This window comes from Sus scrofa, chromosome 14 (assembly GCF_054392235.1).
Source record: "Sus scrofa isolate SSC_HxYL_T2T_F1_AM1 chromosome 14, Sscrofa_HxYL_maternal_Yorkshire_Landrace_v2.0, whole genome shotgun sequence".
Taxonomy (NCBI): domain Eukaryota; kingdom Metazoa; phylum Chordata; class Mammalia; order Artiodactyla; family Suidae; genus Sus; species Sus scrofa.
The window spans coordinates 125,655,523-125,672,042 of NC_139396.1; the positions used below are offsets into that span (position 1 = coordinate 125,655,523).

A 16,520-nucleotide genomic window follows, 5' to 3' on the forward strand; every position below is an offset into this window, starting at 1 on the left:
ATTCTAGGAGAGGATTGATTAAAGGTAGATATACTTTACTTGCCTGGGATATACTAGGGCAAAATGTTTAAAATTTGAGATAACCTTTGACATTTCTAGTATAGAAAATAAAATTTTATGAGATAATCTTTATATGATAAAGAGGAGGGAAAACTCATGGCTCCTTAGAATGTTAGTATGAAGAGGAACTAGACCTTCAGTTTTGTACTGACATTGTTACTCTACTAGAAAACACATGGATCTGGTAGAAATGCAATTAAAACTGTCTTGAAAGGCTCAGGAAACCATGACAGAGACAAATATGCTGCCCCTAAGAGGCAGAGCTACCAGCTACAATTGGATAGGAACATTCGTTCCTACATGGAGTAGCAACGTTATGGCACAGAATGACTGTGTCTGATCTACCACATCAGGGTCACTTTCCTACATAAAGTTACCACCTTCCTCATCTTCATTTGAAGGCAGGATTCTATATTATACCCAATATGCTAAGTGGAACCGGTGGCAAGCTTCTGACAGTCACTCACCTTGCTGACGTGGTTATTTTGGGCTGATGCTAATTGGTTTTGTTTACCTTTTTTTTTTTTTAATTTCTGATTTCATTTGCTAGGTCTTAATCCATACTTAACTCTGAACACCTCTGGAAGTGGAACAATTCTCATAGATCTGTCTCCTGATGATAAAGAGTTTCAGTCTGTGGAGGAAGAGGTAAATACCTTAAATAAATGCTGGTTTAGTAGCTAAATTTCCCAGAAGCTTCCAGATCTACTTGAACATTTTGCAGGGTTTTTTAAACTGTCACTATATTCTATACCACCTGGAAAGCTTCTGAAATCAGTATTTAAGCTACACCATTTCAGTAAACCTTAATCCTAATAATGTGGTTCAGCATTACAGTTAATACTAACATAGGATTCTATTGAAGAAATTGCTAATATTCCCTCCCTTCATGAAGGCAGTTGCAAAGTCCAGGATCTTGACAAGACCCAGAACATGTGGATGCTACTTATCCAGGAAATTTTTTTTTTTTTGGCTTTCCCAAAAATTCTTGAATCTGTCAAAATCTTTGAATAGTGTCATGCACTTCGAAGAACACCACACCCTGTATGTGTGAGTTGAGCACTAAGATAAACAGTTGACTAAAACTTTATAGAGCTCTAAAGCTCAAGAAATTCCCAACTCTCAACAGAATGCAAATTGTGCTTTATAGGTTTAGTGCACCTATGCACTTGCTTGTTTCTTTTTCTTCCTTTAGTTTGTGTGTGTGGTTCTTTCTAGTTTATTGTTTAGTTGAAAGACAGGCTCTTTGAATTGTACCATCTAACAGCTATCTCTAGAAAACAGTATTTGTTTTACAGAACTTACAGAACTCATTCCTTAAACAACAAAAATATTAAAAACTGGTTTTGTATTCTCAAAAATAGAATCATGAGTCAAAAATCATGTTCTCTAAATCAGGAAAAACATAAAAGCTAATGCACATATATTTGAAATATTTTTTTCCATCAGATGCAAAGTACAGTCCGAGAGCACAGGGATGGAGGCCATGCAGGTGGAATCTTCAACAGATACAATATTCTCAAGGTAATAAGTTTGTGAAAATAGTTTGCTGGGACCATAGTTTTCAAACCCTGAAGCAGAGAATAGAAGGATCTGTGCAGCACAGTAAGTCTTTCACATGGTATCGAAGGATATTTTGGAGAAAGAATATGTCCTTGGAAATTTAAGATCCTCAAGTCCCTGTACTATTTTCATAAACAGTAATTCAGCCCCTGCTGAATATTTAAGTTTAAGGGTAAAATTTATCACAGGGTAAAAATAAATCCTATAGGTTTAGGACTTTAAATATATAAGCTACTATTAGGGCACTCCATTGTAACAAGGTTGAATTTTTTTTGCTTTTTAGGGCCACATCAGCAGCATATGGAAGGTCCCAGGCTAGGAGTCCAGTCGGAGCTGCAGCTGCTGGCCTATGCCACAGCCACAGCAATGTGGGATCAGAACCGAGTTTGTAACCTAGACCACAGTTCACAGAAACGCCAGATCCATAACCCACTGAGCAGGGCCAGGGATCAAACCCACATCCTCATGGATACTAATTGGGTTCATTTTCTGATTAGTCACAACAGGAACTCCCACAAAGTTGAAATTTTTGTGGCTCATGGGAGGACTCCTATCTTTATAGGTATTTTTTTTGTTTGTTTTGAACTTATCCTATGTGTAACTACTCCAGATTTCTGAGAGTCCCCATACATACCACTTTTTTGTAATTTCAGTAATATGCCCTCTATACCTTCCATCTTTCCCAAAACAGTCTTTTACAAGTAATTAAAGAATCAGTGCAGTTCCCATCATGATTCAGTGGTTAACAAATCCAACTAGGAACCATGAGATTACTGGTTAGATCCCTGGCCTTGCTTAGTGGGTTAAGGTTCTGGCGTTGCCAGTGAGCTGTGATGTAGGTCACAGAGGTGGCTTGGATCCTCCGTTGCTCTGGCTGTGGTGTAGGCCAGCGTCTACAGCTCCAATTAGACCCCTAGCCTGGGAAACCTCCATATGCTGCAGGTGCAGCCCTAGAAAAGACAAAAAGACAAAAAAAAAAAAAAAAAGAATCAATTACTCTTCTCAGGACCTTTTCCAACTTTGCTGGGGGTTTTTTGGGAGGGGGGTTGCTATGTAGCAAGCAAAAGTGCATACTCTACTTGAGATGTATAATGATGTGTGTGTGTGTGTGTGTGTGTGTGTGGCCACAGCCACAGCATATGGAGATTTCCAGGCTAAACTCTGGGTCCAAACTGTTTCTGCAACCTATACCACAGCTCACGGCAATGCCAGATCCGTAATCCACTGAGCAAGGCCAGGGATCAAACCCACGTCCTCATGGATACTAGTCGGGTTTGTTAACTGCTGCGCTGTGACGGGAATTCCAAGATGTATAATGATTTTATATTAACCACATTGATATAGTCTTAATAATCATAAATATGACTTAGAATTAAAAAGTAGCCAATATCTTGCTAATACCTGAAGTTTAAACTCAAAAGTTAATAGTATCAAATCTCTCAGCTGCGTTGTACTACCATTTCATAATAATATACTATTATGAGTATAGTAGTAGATGTTATTTTTTTTGAATCAGCAAATACTTTAAAATATTCATCAGGATTGCTGTGTTCATACTATTAAAAATCAGTTGATTTAAAATGAGTGTACATTATTCAAGTGAGAGGGTCATTATTTTGAGAACTGTTTTCATTAGTTCATATCATAGTATGACATAAGAATGACATCTTGGAATTTCTATTCATCAACATATGTGTCAATTTTTAGCAAGACAAATAATTATGCCTACTACAGGGAAATTTCATTCAAGTCCATATTGTCTGCAAGCAGGAACAAAATGTGTAGATGTTTGTTAAAGGTAAGGGCAAGAGAGAATATGTGTTTGATTTCCAGAATTACTGAATTTGAAAAAAAAAGTTCTTTCCTTCCTCTTTAAAAGTACGTTAATACAATATTTAATGAATTTTTTTATCAGTTGCGATTATAAAACTTATTTTTATTCCTTTTTTTTTTTCAACATTAACTAGATCTGTTTATGTCAGTTTTGTTCCTTGATTTTATGGCTGTATGGTACTCTGAGTTAATTTCAACCAAGACTAAAACCACCAGCTGCTGTTGTCGGACCAGCAGGGGGCTGTAGCACCCTTAAATATAGCTAGGAACCAGTACTAAGATTGTAAATTTCGACCCTGGAAATACTAATGAAACTAGCATCCATCTTTAACTCTCCTCCAGATAAAAATTATAGGACTCGGAGAGATAGGGAAAGGCAGAAGGAGCAGATAGGGACATTGGTGTGTATGTGTTTGGTGTGGCTATTTCAAATGCTTTTAATTAAAAACAGAGATGGTCCTTTGAGCCAGATAAAGCAGTGGGGCAAAGATGCTCTTCTCTTTCTTATACTTCTATACAGAACTCAGCCTGTCTTATTTGGAATTTTTTAGTGATGATACTAAAGTAATGAGAACAGAAGTATTTTAATCAGCTTACAGTTCTCTTGACCTTTATATAAGACTCTATATAGCTTTTTTGCCGTTTGTAGTTTTTGATTTTGAAAATGTAACTATTTTCGTCTTTATAGTTGGGCCAAATTTTTTAGCTGACTAAAAATAACACATAATTTGTCTTTCAGAAAAAAAAGTTTAGCTTCTTTTCTAGCCATATGGGGCTCATTTTTGGTTAAAATTAACAAGTGGTTAAACAATTATTGTGACCTGAAGATTTTATTTTTCTCGTTTCCGTTTATAGATTCAGAAAGTTTGTAACAAGAAACTGTGGGAAAGATATACTCACAGGAGAAAAGAAGTTTCTGAGGAAAACCACAACCATGCAAATGAAAGAATGCTATTTCATGGTAAGATTCCTCTCCTCTACTGTACCATCATCCTCCTCTACATCTCATTTTTTTTTAATAAAAATTATTTTGGTTGATTTTAACATTTATATTTATATTTTCAACCTGTTTTGAATTTCTGTATTTTACAATGAATGGTTTATAAATAGGCTATCTTAATGGGAAAAATATAGAGTAAGAATGTTGACTTATTCATTTTTTCTTTGTATAATAGGTTTTATTATATAGTTACTCTGAAAAAATGGTGCGTTTTACTTTTAACTGCTTGATTGAATTAAAATTAAAATCAAAATAAGCTCTGAAAATTGCTTTAGAAGAATGTATACATCCTATTCTGACTTTAAATTATTCTCTAAGTGTCAAGACTGCATTTAACTTCAGTTAAAAGAGCCGTTATCATTGAATCTGAGGAGTTTTCTGAGAACTTTTGTTGAATTGAAAGCACCATTACTTGTCATTCTTGAAATTTCCTGTTTATGTTGCAAGTTGGCAGGTGTTGATTGGTCTTTCAAGTTTATGGCAAAGATGAATGTTAATGTAGTATTTATCAGGTCTTCAAACACGTTGCTTATAATAGCTCCAATCTGTGCCTTCATTTGCCTTTGATTGCAGAGTAAAGTTTTATAAAACATAGCATTTAAATTTCACAATCCCCTGGTAAAATCGCCATAGCAGACTGAATTGGTATATAATATCTAAATGTTACTTCTCATTCCAAAACCCTAAAAATGATCATGGTAATCTCTTGGCACAGAGCATAATATTTATTTATGTATTGGCTTGATGGTTGTAATGAATGATTTTATTCTATTTTATAAAAAGAAATGGTTTTGGTTTTTCCAAGTTAGATCAAGTAAGTTATTCTATTCAGCATTTCTGTAAAATGGAATTCAGTGTATTTTCCAGTCTCTGCACTGATCTTAATGAATCTGTTGTTATATTGCCTTTTCTACTCACTTCCTCACTCCACTCCCTGGCCCGGTTCCCTTGCTCAGTATCTCCACCCCTTTGGTTAAGCTTCTTTTTTTTTTTTTTCTTTTTTTTTGCCTTCCATTTTAGAAGTTTTATTGAAAGGTATAGTTGACTTACAAGGTTGTGATAACTTCTGCTCTACAACCAAGTGATTCAGTTATACATATACAAACATTCATTCAATTTCAGATTCTTTTCCTAAGTAGAACACAGAATATTTGGTAGAGTTCTCTGTGCCACAGCAGGTCCCTGTTGACCAGTCATTCCATATACCTCAGTGTGCATATGCCAGTCCCAAACTCCCAATCCATCCCTCCCCCTCCCAGGTTAGGCACCTTCTTGACACACATGCAAGGAAGAAGAAGAAAGTCAATATGTAGGGAATGAAGGAACACGCCACATTTGCAGATGGAATCCGGTATTAGCAAGTGATAAAAGGCAGAGAAGTGGATGGATAGGAGAGAAGAGGTATAAAGAAGAGAATGAGCGTGGAAAGATTACTTTGGCCACTTCTAAGCTGCAGCTCCAATTTGCCCCCTGGCATGGGAACTTCCATATGCTATGGGTGCAGCCATAAAAAGAAAAAAATAAATTGTTATCCATTTTAGGGTCTCCCTTTGTGAATGCAATTATCCATAAAGGCTTCGATGAAAGGCATGCCTACATAGGAGGCATGTTTGGAGCTGGGATCTACTTTGCTGAGAACTCTTCCAAAAGCAATCAGTATGTTTATGGAATTGGAGGAGGTACTGGGTGTCCAGTTCACAAAGACAGATCTTGTTACATTTGTCACAGGTAAGAGATCACTTGTTTTCATTTATTTTGATAAGAATCAAATAAGAACTGGTTTTACATTGGAGGCATTTTCAGGGCAAGGCATTGTTTCTGACAACTTTAGATATCCAAGGTAGGCATGCTTCAGGTTGCTTTTGGCCCTCTCATCAGTAATAATAGCTAATAATTAAATGATCTGTATAGGCCAAGCACAGTTCAAAGCACTTGGTCTCTTCAGCTTATTTAACCATTAGAACACATGGTGCTTTAAAGAATATGGAATGGAAAATATCACTGGGCATGAAAGAGATTTTATTGTGGCCCTTGAAAATATGAGACTGTGGACTCTAAAAAATCTAGTATTCAGGAGTTAGTAGTTACCCTGGTGGCCTAGTGGTTAATAATCTGGCCTTGTCACTGCTGTGGCTCAGGTTCAGTCCCTGGCCTTGGAACTTCTGCATACCGCAGGCATAGCCAAAAAAAAAAATCTAGTATTCAAATGCTAAAATGTCATTACTTGCTAGACCTAATCATTTCCCGGAAATGCATGAGGGAGTCTCTCTTCCACTGTGGAAGAGTGGAATCCTCAATTTGTGATACTATTACTTTAAAAAGTTATAATAAAAGACAACAGTCCCTTTAGAAAGCACATTATTACCAAGGAACTACTTTGTATTTTTTTCCTACTTCTAGTTACCCTAGTCTAACTCAGTTTTTAAAATCATTCAAATAACGTGGCCCTAATTGATAAAACCATCAAGTAAGATTAATTATTGAGAATTATTCTGTAGTTAGGGTACTGCTTGTAAAGATTCTAAACAGTAGCCATCAAACATTGCAAGCTCATAATCAACCTAGAGGGCTTGTTAAAACACAAATTCCAAGACCATGCCTCCTGAGTGGTCTGGGGTAGAGCCCTAGAACTTGAATTTCTATCAAGTTCCTAGGTGATGCTTCTGACCTGGATACCCTAGAGCCGTAGTTCTCAGCTTTGACAGCACATTGGAATAACCCAGGGAGCTTTAAAAACTATTAATGCCAGAGTGTCTTGTGGCTTGGTGGGTTAAAGAACCTGACGTAAGTGTCCGTTAGGATGCAGGTTTGATCCCTGGCCTTGTTCAGTGGGTTAAGGATCTGGCATTGCTGTGAGCTGTGGTGTAGGTCACAGACGCTGCTCCGATCCTGCATTGCTATGGCTGTGATGCAGGCTGGCAGCTGCAGCTCTGATTGGACCCCTAGCCTGGAAACTTTCATATGCCACAAGTGTGGCTCTAATTTTAAAAACAAAAGAACAAAAAAACCTACTAAGGCCTGTGTAGATGCCACAGACTGGTGGGGAAAAAAAGTGTTTGTATATAAATGCATTAAAAGGCTTATGCAGTGTATGTAAGATTGTCATATACTGCTTTTTCTTGAGAAAGTGATTTTCCTTTTTATGTGTTACAGACAGCTGCTCTTTTGCCGGGTAACCTTAGGAAAGTCTTTCCTGCAGTTCAGTGCAATGAAAATGGCACATTCTCCTCCAGGACATCATTCAGTCACTGGTCGACCCAGTGTAAATGGCCTAGCATTAGCTGAATATGTTATTTACAGAGGAGAACAGGTAATTCCATTCTATTTGTTCATCTTCAAAAAGGCTTTAGATATTTAACCTCTTACTAATCTTTTAAATTGACAAAATATATTACCTTAAGAACTGAATTTTAGACTTACAGAAAAGTTGCAAAAATAGTGAAGAGAATTCCTTTATACCCTTTACCCAGATCTTCCACATGTTAACATTTTAGCATTCTCTCATTCTCCTTCTTCATTCTTTCCCTCCTGAGTATGTGTGTATGCAGGTTTTTTTCCTGAAATGCTTTCAAGTAAGTTATAGCCATGTTCCTTTACCTTAAATACATCAATGTGTATTTCCTAAAGACAAGAGCATCCTCTTAAAGTTGTTAAAAGTCAGGAAAATACCATTGATACATTTTTTTTTTTTTTTTTTGGTCTTTTTAGGGCCATACGTGTAGCATATATGGACGTTCCCATGCTAGGGGTCAAATCTGAGCTATAGCCACTGGCCTACCGCTCATGGCAATGCTGGATCTTTAACCCACTGAGCGAGGCCAGGGATCAAACCTGCAGCCTCATAGATGCTAGTCAAGCTGGTTTCCACTGAGCCACGACAGGAACTCCATGTTGGTATAATATTATATCTAACCTATAGACCTTATTCATATTTTGTCAGCTATACTGGAGGGAGTTTTTTAGCTTTTGTAAAAATATAGTTAATCAAACTCCTATATTTAATAGTTATGTTGCAAAGAAATGTATAATTCCATCTTGCTCTTAGTTACACAGACCCAGTCAAAAGCATCTCTAGAACAGTGTTCTGAAGTGGGAATATATATCATAATCACCTCAGTTATTGGGAGTTCCTGTTGTGGTTCATAGAGTTAAGAACTCGACTAGTGCCCATGAGGATGTGAGTTTGATCCCTGGGCTTGCTCAGTGGATTAAGGATCCAGTGTTGCCCCAAGCTGCACCATAGGTCACAAATGCAGCTCGAATCCAACGTGACTGTGGCACAGGCCAGCAGCTGCAGCTGCATTTTGACCCCCTAGTCCAGAAATTTCCATATGCCCCACATGCGGCCCTAAAAAGAATAAGGGAAAAGAAGAAAAGAATCACCTCAATTATTAAAAACAGACAAACACATGTCTAGTACTCATCCTAGAGTTGCTGATTCAAAATCTAAGGGATCGGAATCAAGGAAAGGCTGTTTTGAGAAAATGCCCTTTGATGATTCTGATCCACACCACTAATTTAGAACCTCTTCCCTAAAAATTAAGAATTCTTATAATTATTTCAAAAAAATTGTTTACGAATATTTGAATTAATCTTTCTCTTTCAGGCTTATCCAGAGTATTTAATTACTTACCAGATTGTAAGGCCTGAAGGTATGGTTGATGGATAAATAGTCGTTTTAAAAAACTAACACCACTGAACCTAAAATCATCTAAGCGGCTGGTGGCCTCGTAAGTTTTACTCCTTTGCTGAGAAAAATCATCTTGTCCACAAGCCTATGGCAAAAGTATAAAAAATGTGAAAGAGTTTTAGCATTCTGACTTGATAAAGCTTTAATAATGTACAGTGTTTTCTAAATATTTCCTGTTTTTTCAGCACTTTAACAGATGCCATTCCAGGTTAAACTGGGTTTGTCTGTACTAAATTATAAACAGAGTTAACTTGAATCTTTTATACATTATACATTGATTCTAACAGAAACTGTAATTCCCCTCAACAGAACTCATTTTACTAATAGAGTACTGTGTTCTTTAAAGCACAGCCTTTACACTGAATACAGTTTCATTTGTAAAACTGTAAATAAGAGCTTTTGTACTAGCCCAATATTTATTTACATTGCTTTGTAATATAAATCTACTGTTTAGAACTACAGCGGTTTACAGATTTTTTTCATATGTCCTGCTCATCTGTACTTCATCTTGCATCATCATGATTGAGTGATCTTTTTACATTTGATTCCAGAGGCTATGTTGAGTTGTTAGCAGAGACATTGTCTGTTGGGAAAGACTGATTTATCAGATTTAATTTGCTAATGGAAGCATATATCTCTTATTAGAAGTCTTTCCTATTTAACAGCTTGTTTCATGAATACTCTGGGAGTTTAATTTGTGATAATTTTTTATGTAAAACACACATTCCAAAGAGCTCTAACTATCATGGTCCTGATTATTAAAGACACTTTTTTACTGGCCTCAAACTCTGGGTCGCACATTGGAAAATTTTTCTCACATCATTTTGGGAAAATTAGAGCAAGTTCTTCTATTTTTTAGAGAGGCTAAATCCTGCCACTCAGCAATTATAGTATTCTCTTCATGGAATGTAAATAAGACATTGAATTTCAGAGGTGAGAAGGGTAATCCTGAAATTTTTCTAAACTGTTCCTTAAATCTAAAGAGAAAAAAAATAGCAAATGGGAGTGGGTAGTTTTTTCTCCTAAGTATTTTTTTCCTGTTCTTTTTCTTCGTCCTTACTCTTACACACCATAGGTAAGCTCAGCCCAAAACCATGAAATATAGGTGTCCCAGTTCTCTCTTGGCCTCCTGAATGGGCAGGAGCAGTGAGATGGGTGCTTCTGCTCCTGGGTTGCCTCCTTAGGACGTTATGCCCGATTGGAAATATGCTTTGCTTGTGTACCACCTGGTGACCAGGCTTGTTTGGCAGCTGTAGAGGGGAATACTGTCCCATTAAATGCCATTCCTGTTTTTTAACGTAAAGCTATCTTTTCCATGAAATATGCTAAAGCATCTTGGTTCTGAGACATGAGTTACAGCTTGGCAGTCTATTGACTCTTTTTCCCTCAGAAGTCAAGGCAAGATTGTTAACTACTTAAATCTTTGTTAATGAAGATGTTCTCCTTCACTCTCTGTGCCAGTGCACATTTGTTTTTTACATTTTGTTCAAACTAAATTAACTGGGCCTCCGCAGTAACTTGTACATAAAGTGCTAGAAAATCATGTTTCTTGTCTTGAGTAAGAGTTAATCACAGTAAATGCATATCTGGAGTTGTTCCTATGATGTAAATTGTGATCATTATTTAAGAGGTCAATTCCTGATCATGAAGTGCTTTTATATGACTCTCTATTAATTGCAAATACGATCCTAAAGTCATTTCTTGGAGTACAAGTGGAGTATGCCAAATTTTATATAATTTTTCAGATTCTGGAAGCTTCCAGGTTTTATAACTAGAAGATAATGAGATGCATTAATGGAGTTAATATTTACGTATTTTATCTCTCAACATTTAGCCCATATTATTCACTATATGAGTGAATCTGGAATTATCATGTAAAATCATGTGGTCTTTGAGTTTATGATATTGCAGCCTATGTTGTTTCATCTGATCCACTGCTTAATTAGTGTGTTGTTTTTCTATGAATGATTATACTGTGGGTAATATGTTAGCATGGCAATATTTCAGATAGCGTTTTGTTTGTTAGGAGCTTGAGGGATTTGGGGGGGCTGGGGATTTCTTTGAAGATTTTGCATGAAATATCTTACTTTATAATGATGAAATTGTTTTTTCTTTTGTCTTGTGATTTTTTTTTTTTGGAAGGGATTTAACTTTTTGTGTGAGTAGTACTATAATACCCATCTTGAGTGTCTTACTTGTACTGTATCACATTCCATACCCTCATTTAATTCTTAATAAACTATTCACTTGTTTTTCTGGGTAGCGTGGTCTTTATTAATTCTTAATAAACTATTCACTTGTTTTTCTGGGTAGCATAGTCGTGCTGTGGGTAGCATAGTGTAAAAATGTTGAATGGTCTTTGGGGGAATGGATTTAGATTACAATAAACCACACTTGTAGGAAAACAATGTAGTTCTCAGTCTAATAGTGAAAAAGACTGCAGTTTAAAAGTTTGAAATAGGAGTTCCCTTCATGGCTCAGCCATAACGAACCCAACTAGGATCCATGAGGTTGCGGGTTCAATCCTTGGCCTCGCTGGTTTAAGGATCATCGTTGCCATGAGCTGTGGTATAGGTCACAGACATGGCTTGGATCTGGCATTGTTGTGGCTGTGGCGTGGGCTGGCACCTACAGCTCTGATTCGACCCCTAGGCTCAGAACCTCCATGTACAGCTGGTGTGCTCCTAAAAATAAAAATGAAAAAATGAAAGTTTGAAATATTGGAGTTCCCTGGAGGTCTAGCAGTTAAGGATCCAGTCGTTGTCACTGCCGTGACCTGTGTTCAATCCCTTGCCCAGGAACTTTGCACGCCGTGGGTATGACCAAAACTAAAAAAAATAAAAGTTTGAAATATTCAATGTCGTGACCATACCTGCCTCAGATGCTTTAAGGTGAAAGTAACATAAGATCATTTTAGACATTTAGTCCACCTAACACATATTTTGGCAAACCTTAAAGCTTATTCCTGGGGAGTTCCTGTCGTGGCGCAGTGGTTAACGAATCCGACTAAGAACCATGAGGTTGCGGGTTCGATCCCTGCCCTTGCTCAGTGGGTTAACGATCCGGTGTTGCCGTGAGCTATGGTGTAGGTCACAGACGTGGCTCGGATCCCGCATTGCTGTGGCTCTGGCGTAGGCCGGCGGCTACAGCTCCAATTCAACCCCTAGCCTGGGAACCTCCACATGCCGCGGGAGCGGCCCAAGAAATGGCAAAAAGACGAAAAATAAAAAAGCTTATTCCTGGGAATTCTGTCGTCTTAAGTTGGTGGTGTTTACGACTCAAAATATAATAAGGTGTGCATTTTAGATTTCATTATGCTAAGTATATGTGTGATCCGTTCCCTGCATTCCATAATGAGAATAATGGTGCAGATAACCCATAAGTCATTTGGCTTTGAAATATTTTTCATCAGTTTGGTCTTCCTGCTTCAGTTGGGATAATATTAAGTGTTCGCTTGCTAGTTCCTAAGCATGAATGCCATTGTATGATGTGATCCTCTTGTTTGCCAGGGGATGAGGAAAGAGAACTTGCAAATAAATTTCTGTAAGCTTTTATTATTAGTATCCTTTTTCGTTGTTGTTGGCTGGGCCTGCGGGCATGTGAAAGTTCCCAGGCCAGGGATTGAACCCCAAGCTACTACAGTGACAATGCTGGATCCTTAACCCTCTGCGCCACGAGAGAACGCCTGTTATTAGTATCCTTCACTGGCCCTTTGCCTACTGTCCTATCCTATTAGAGGACTAGAGTAATGGAGGAAGCAAGTGATAGTAAACATTCTTCACCAGGAGACCTGTCAGATTTTTTATAAAGTTACACTGTAATGTGGCCTTTTCAATACCTGCTGAATTCCCACCTGCCTCCTCCTTTTCATGTTGCCAGCTAAGGAAGACTGTGACCTGAAATAGTTAATTATACCTTCTTAAGAGATTCTTGCTCTCCACATACAAGCCACCATTGTCAGAAGTGTCTTCTCCACTTTGCTGTCCACCCACAGTTGTCATCAATGTCACAAAAATCTGCACAGAGAGCCCCCCAGATGTTCTTCTGACACATTGTAGAGCAGTGCTACGTGTAAGTAGCCTGCAGGTGCAGTTGGTCTGCACACTTTGTTATTCCACACATGTAATGCAGGATAACTATGGAATAAGAATGTTTAAAATGATTGATGGGAATCTTTTAAAAAATGGAGGGTAATGTGGAAAAAAGAATATATATGACTGGGTCACTTTGCTGTACAGTAGAAAGTAACACTGTAACTATAATGGAAAAAATAAAAATCTTTTTTAAACGATTGGTGGGGAGAGGAAAGCATAAAAGTTGTTAGAAAAGATGGCATTATGAAAAAGACCAAGTAGATTTGCAAAGCTAAGTATTTTAAAACAAAAAAGTCCATCATTAAAGAAATTAAGAGCTCAGAGGAGAGATTAAACCAAAAATTGGACATATATGAAGAGAGAATTGGTGAAGTAGAAGGAACATACCCAGATTAGAACAAAGGAAGGGGTAGGAAATAGGAAAAGGCTTAGAGACATGGAGAATAGAATGAGTTATTCCAATATAAAGAATGTCTACGGGAAGAGATTTGAAGATTTTTCCAGAATTTATAAAGGAGATATGAATCAAAGAAGCATAGGAGTTACTGTTGTGGCTCAGCAGGTTAAGAACCCAACATAGTGTCCTTGGGGTTCAATCCCTGTCCTCAGTGGGTTAAGGATCTGGTGTTGAACAAGCTTCAATGTAAGTCACAGATAAGGCTCAGATTTGGTGTGGCTGTGGTGTAGGCTGGGCAGCTCCAGTTTGACCCCTACCCCAGGAGCTTAAATATGCTGCAGGTGTAGCCATTAAAAAAAACTAAATTAAAAAAGCATAGCAAATACTTAGAGTGAGTAAAAGCAAGTCTGCTTCTAGACAAAATGTACAGTTGCAAAAGATGGAAAGAATCTAAAAGACATTATCTACAAAGGAATAATTACACTGGTAGCAAGCTTTTCAGTGACAGCAATATAGGCCAGAAAACAATAAAATAACTTGTAAGTGCTGAAAAAAAATTGATATTAGCTTTGAATTTTATAGAGTTATTTTAGCATTCAAAAGAGGATGAAAAACTCATTTCAGGTTTTCCTGAAAGAATTTAAATAGGATTGTTCTTCAGGAACAAAGGCAGTTGAATCCAGAAGGAAAGAGTGGACTGCAAGAAGCACATTAAACAAGGAAATTGGTGGAGTTCCCATCGTGGCTCAGTGGTTAACGAATCCGACTGGGAACCATGAGGTTGCAGATTTGATCCCTGGCCTTGCTCAGTGGGTTAAGAATCCAGCGTTGCCATGAGCTGTGGTGTAAGTCACAGACACAGCTCGGATCTGGTGTTACTATGTCTGTGGCATAGGCCAGTGGCTACAGCTCCAATTCGACCCCTAGCCTGGGAACCTCCACATGCATGCCATGGGTGGGGCCCTAAAAGGACAAAAAGACCCAAAAAAAATTTTTTTGGTAAACATGTTGGTAAACAGACTGAAATCATACTCATATGTAAAAAGAAAATATGTACTTTATTAACTGATAAGGAATAAACCTCAAGATTAAATAAGAAGTTGACCAGTGTGTATGATTTGCTACTCTTTGTATTAAGTAGGGAAAAGTACAATATAAGTGTCCTTTTTTACACATTTAGTACCTCCAGAATACACTATTGGGAGGACACCTAGGTGTCAGAGGGACAGAGGTGTTAAGGAGACTTTTTACTGTATGTTCCTTTATTCCTCTTGAATTTTGTAGCAGGACTAGCTTTATCTATTTAAAACTATAATTAAAGTAAGCATTGTTGGAGTTCCCATCGTGGCTCAGCAGTAAAGAACCTGACTAATATCCATGACATGTAGGTTCGATCCCTGACCTCACTCAGTGGGTTAAGTCAGTGGGTTGCGATGAGCTGTGGTATAGGTCCCAGACGTGGCTTTGATCCTGCATTGCTGTGGCTATGGTATAGGTGGGGAGCTGCAGCTCGCATTCAACCCCTAGCCTGGGAACCTCCATGTGCTACAAGTGTGGCCCTAAAAAGCAAAAAAATTTTTAAAAATAAGCATTGTCTTTAAAAATACCGTAGAAGTAATAAGTAGATTTGGGATTTCTTAAAAAAAATGGAATTTAAAGTATTATTTGACAATAGTATAAAAGATGGGAGAAATTTTAAGATGTTGATGAACTTCAGAGTTTGTTAACTGCATATTAAAATTTTTAGAATAATCACTGTTGAATAGAAATAGAAAAAGGTAAACAAATGAACACTCCAACAGAAATGGAATTAATAGATGACTCATGTACTTTTTCTTTCCCCAAAGGTCTGAAAGAATCTAGGGTGAATAGAAAATATCTGTAAAGAGCTAAGAATAGGCTAGACATTCCTGAAGGGAAAAAAAAACATGAGGACCAGACATCAGGAATAACATTAATGCTCTAGTAACTAAGTATACTATTCATGCAGGGATAAATTCATCTGACCAACTGAACAGAGTATAAATGGGGTTTTTGTATGCACTGGAGGCAGCACTATAGATCACATGGAAAGAAGGGACAGTTCAGTAAATTGTTATGGAACAACAATAAATTGCATATGGAAAAAATGTATCTGGATGCATACAGAAAAATAAATTCCAGGTGGATTTTATATGCGACTTAAGATGAAAATCAAAATATAGAGGACTTTCTGACTTGGAAATAAGAGCTTTTAACTGAACCTCGAAAGAATGCTAATCCTAAAAGGAAAAAATTGATAAATTTGTATTAAAATTAAGAACACCTGTTCATGGAGTTCCTATTTCAGCTCAACAGGTTAAGGATCCAACATTGTCTCTGAAGATTCAGGTTTGATCCCTGGCCTGACTCAGTGGGTTAAAGGTCTGATGTAGGTTGTAGATGGAGCTCAGATCCGGGGTTGCTGTGCCTGTTGCGTAGGCCAACAGTTGCAGCTCTGATTCGACCCGCTATCCTTGGAACTTCCATGTGCCACAGGTGCAGCCATATAAAAGTGAGAAAAAAAAAAAAAAAAGATTGCCTGTTCATCAAATGACCTCTGTAAAGAAAATAAAGAGGTAGATCACAAAATGTGAGAAAATATTTGCAACACATTTAAAGGGCAAACAATTCACATCTAGGATGTATTTAAAACTTAAAAAAAAAATGAGTAAAAGATAAATAGTGGGGAGTTCCCATCGTGGCTTAGTGGTTAACGAATCTGATTAGCATATATGAGGACGCAGGTTCGATCCCTGGCCTTGCTCAGTGGGTTAAGGATCCAGAGTTGCTGTGAGCTGTGGTGTAGGTCGCAGACACGGCTCGGATCCTGTGTTGCTGTGGGTGTGGTGTAGGCCAGCAGCT

At 37.6% G+C, this 16,520-nt stretch overlaps 1 protein-coding gene across 1 annotated transcript in view; it reads left to right on the forward strand.

Moving 5' to 3' along the window:
- Nucleotides 1–11,398, forward strand: part of TNKS2 (tankyrase 2) — a 65,572-nt gene extending 54,174 nt beyond the window's left edge. The window contains exons 22-27 of the mRNA XM_001926556.8: nucleotides 611–708; nucleotides 1,510–1,584; nucleotides 4,312–4,417; nucleotides 5,998–6,184; nucleotides 7,610–7,766; nucleotides 9,063–11,398. Coding sequence (XP_001926591.3) covers nucleotides 611–708; nucleotides 1,510–1,584; nucleotides 4,312–4,417; nucleotides 5,998–6,184; nucleotides 7,610–7,766; nucleotides 9,063–9,125 — 686 coding nt within the window. The 3' untranslated portion in view covers nucleotides 9,126–11,398. The remainder of the gene's footprint in view (nucleotides 1–610; nucleotides 709–1,509; nucleotides 1,585–4,311; nucleotides 4,418–5,997; nucleotides 6,185–7,609; nucleotides 7,767–9,062) is intronic.
- Nucleotides 11,399–16,520: the final 5,122 nt, after the last annotated feature.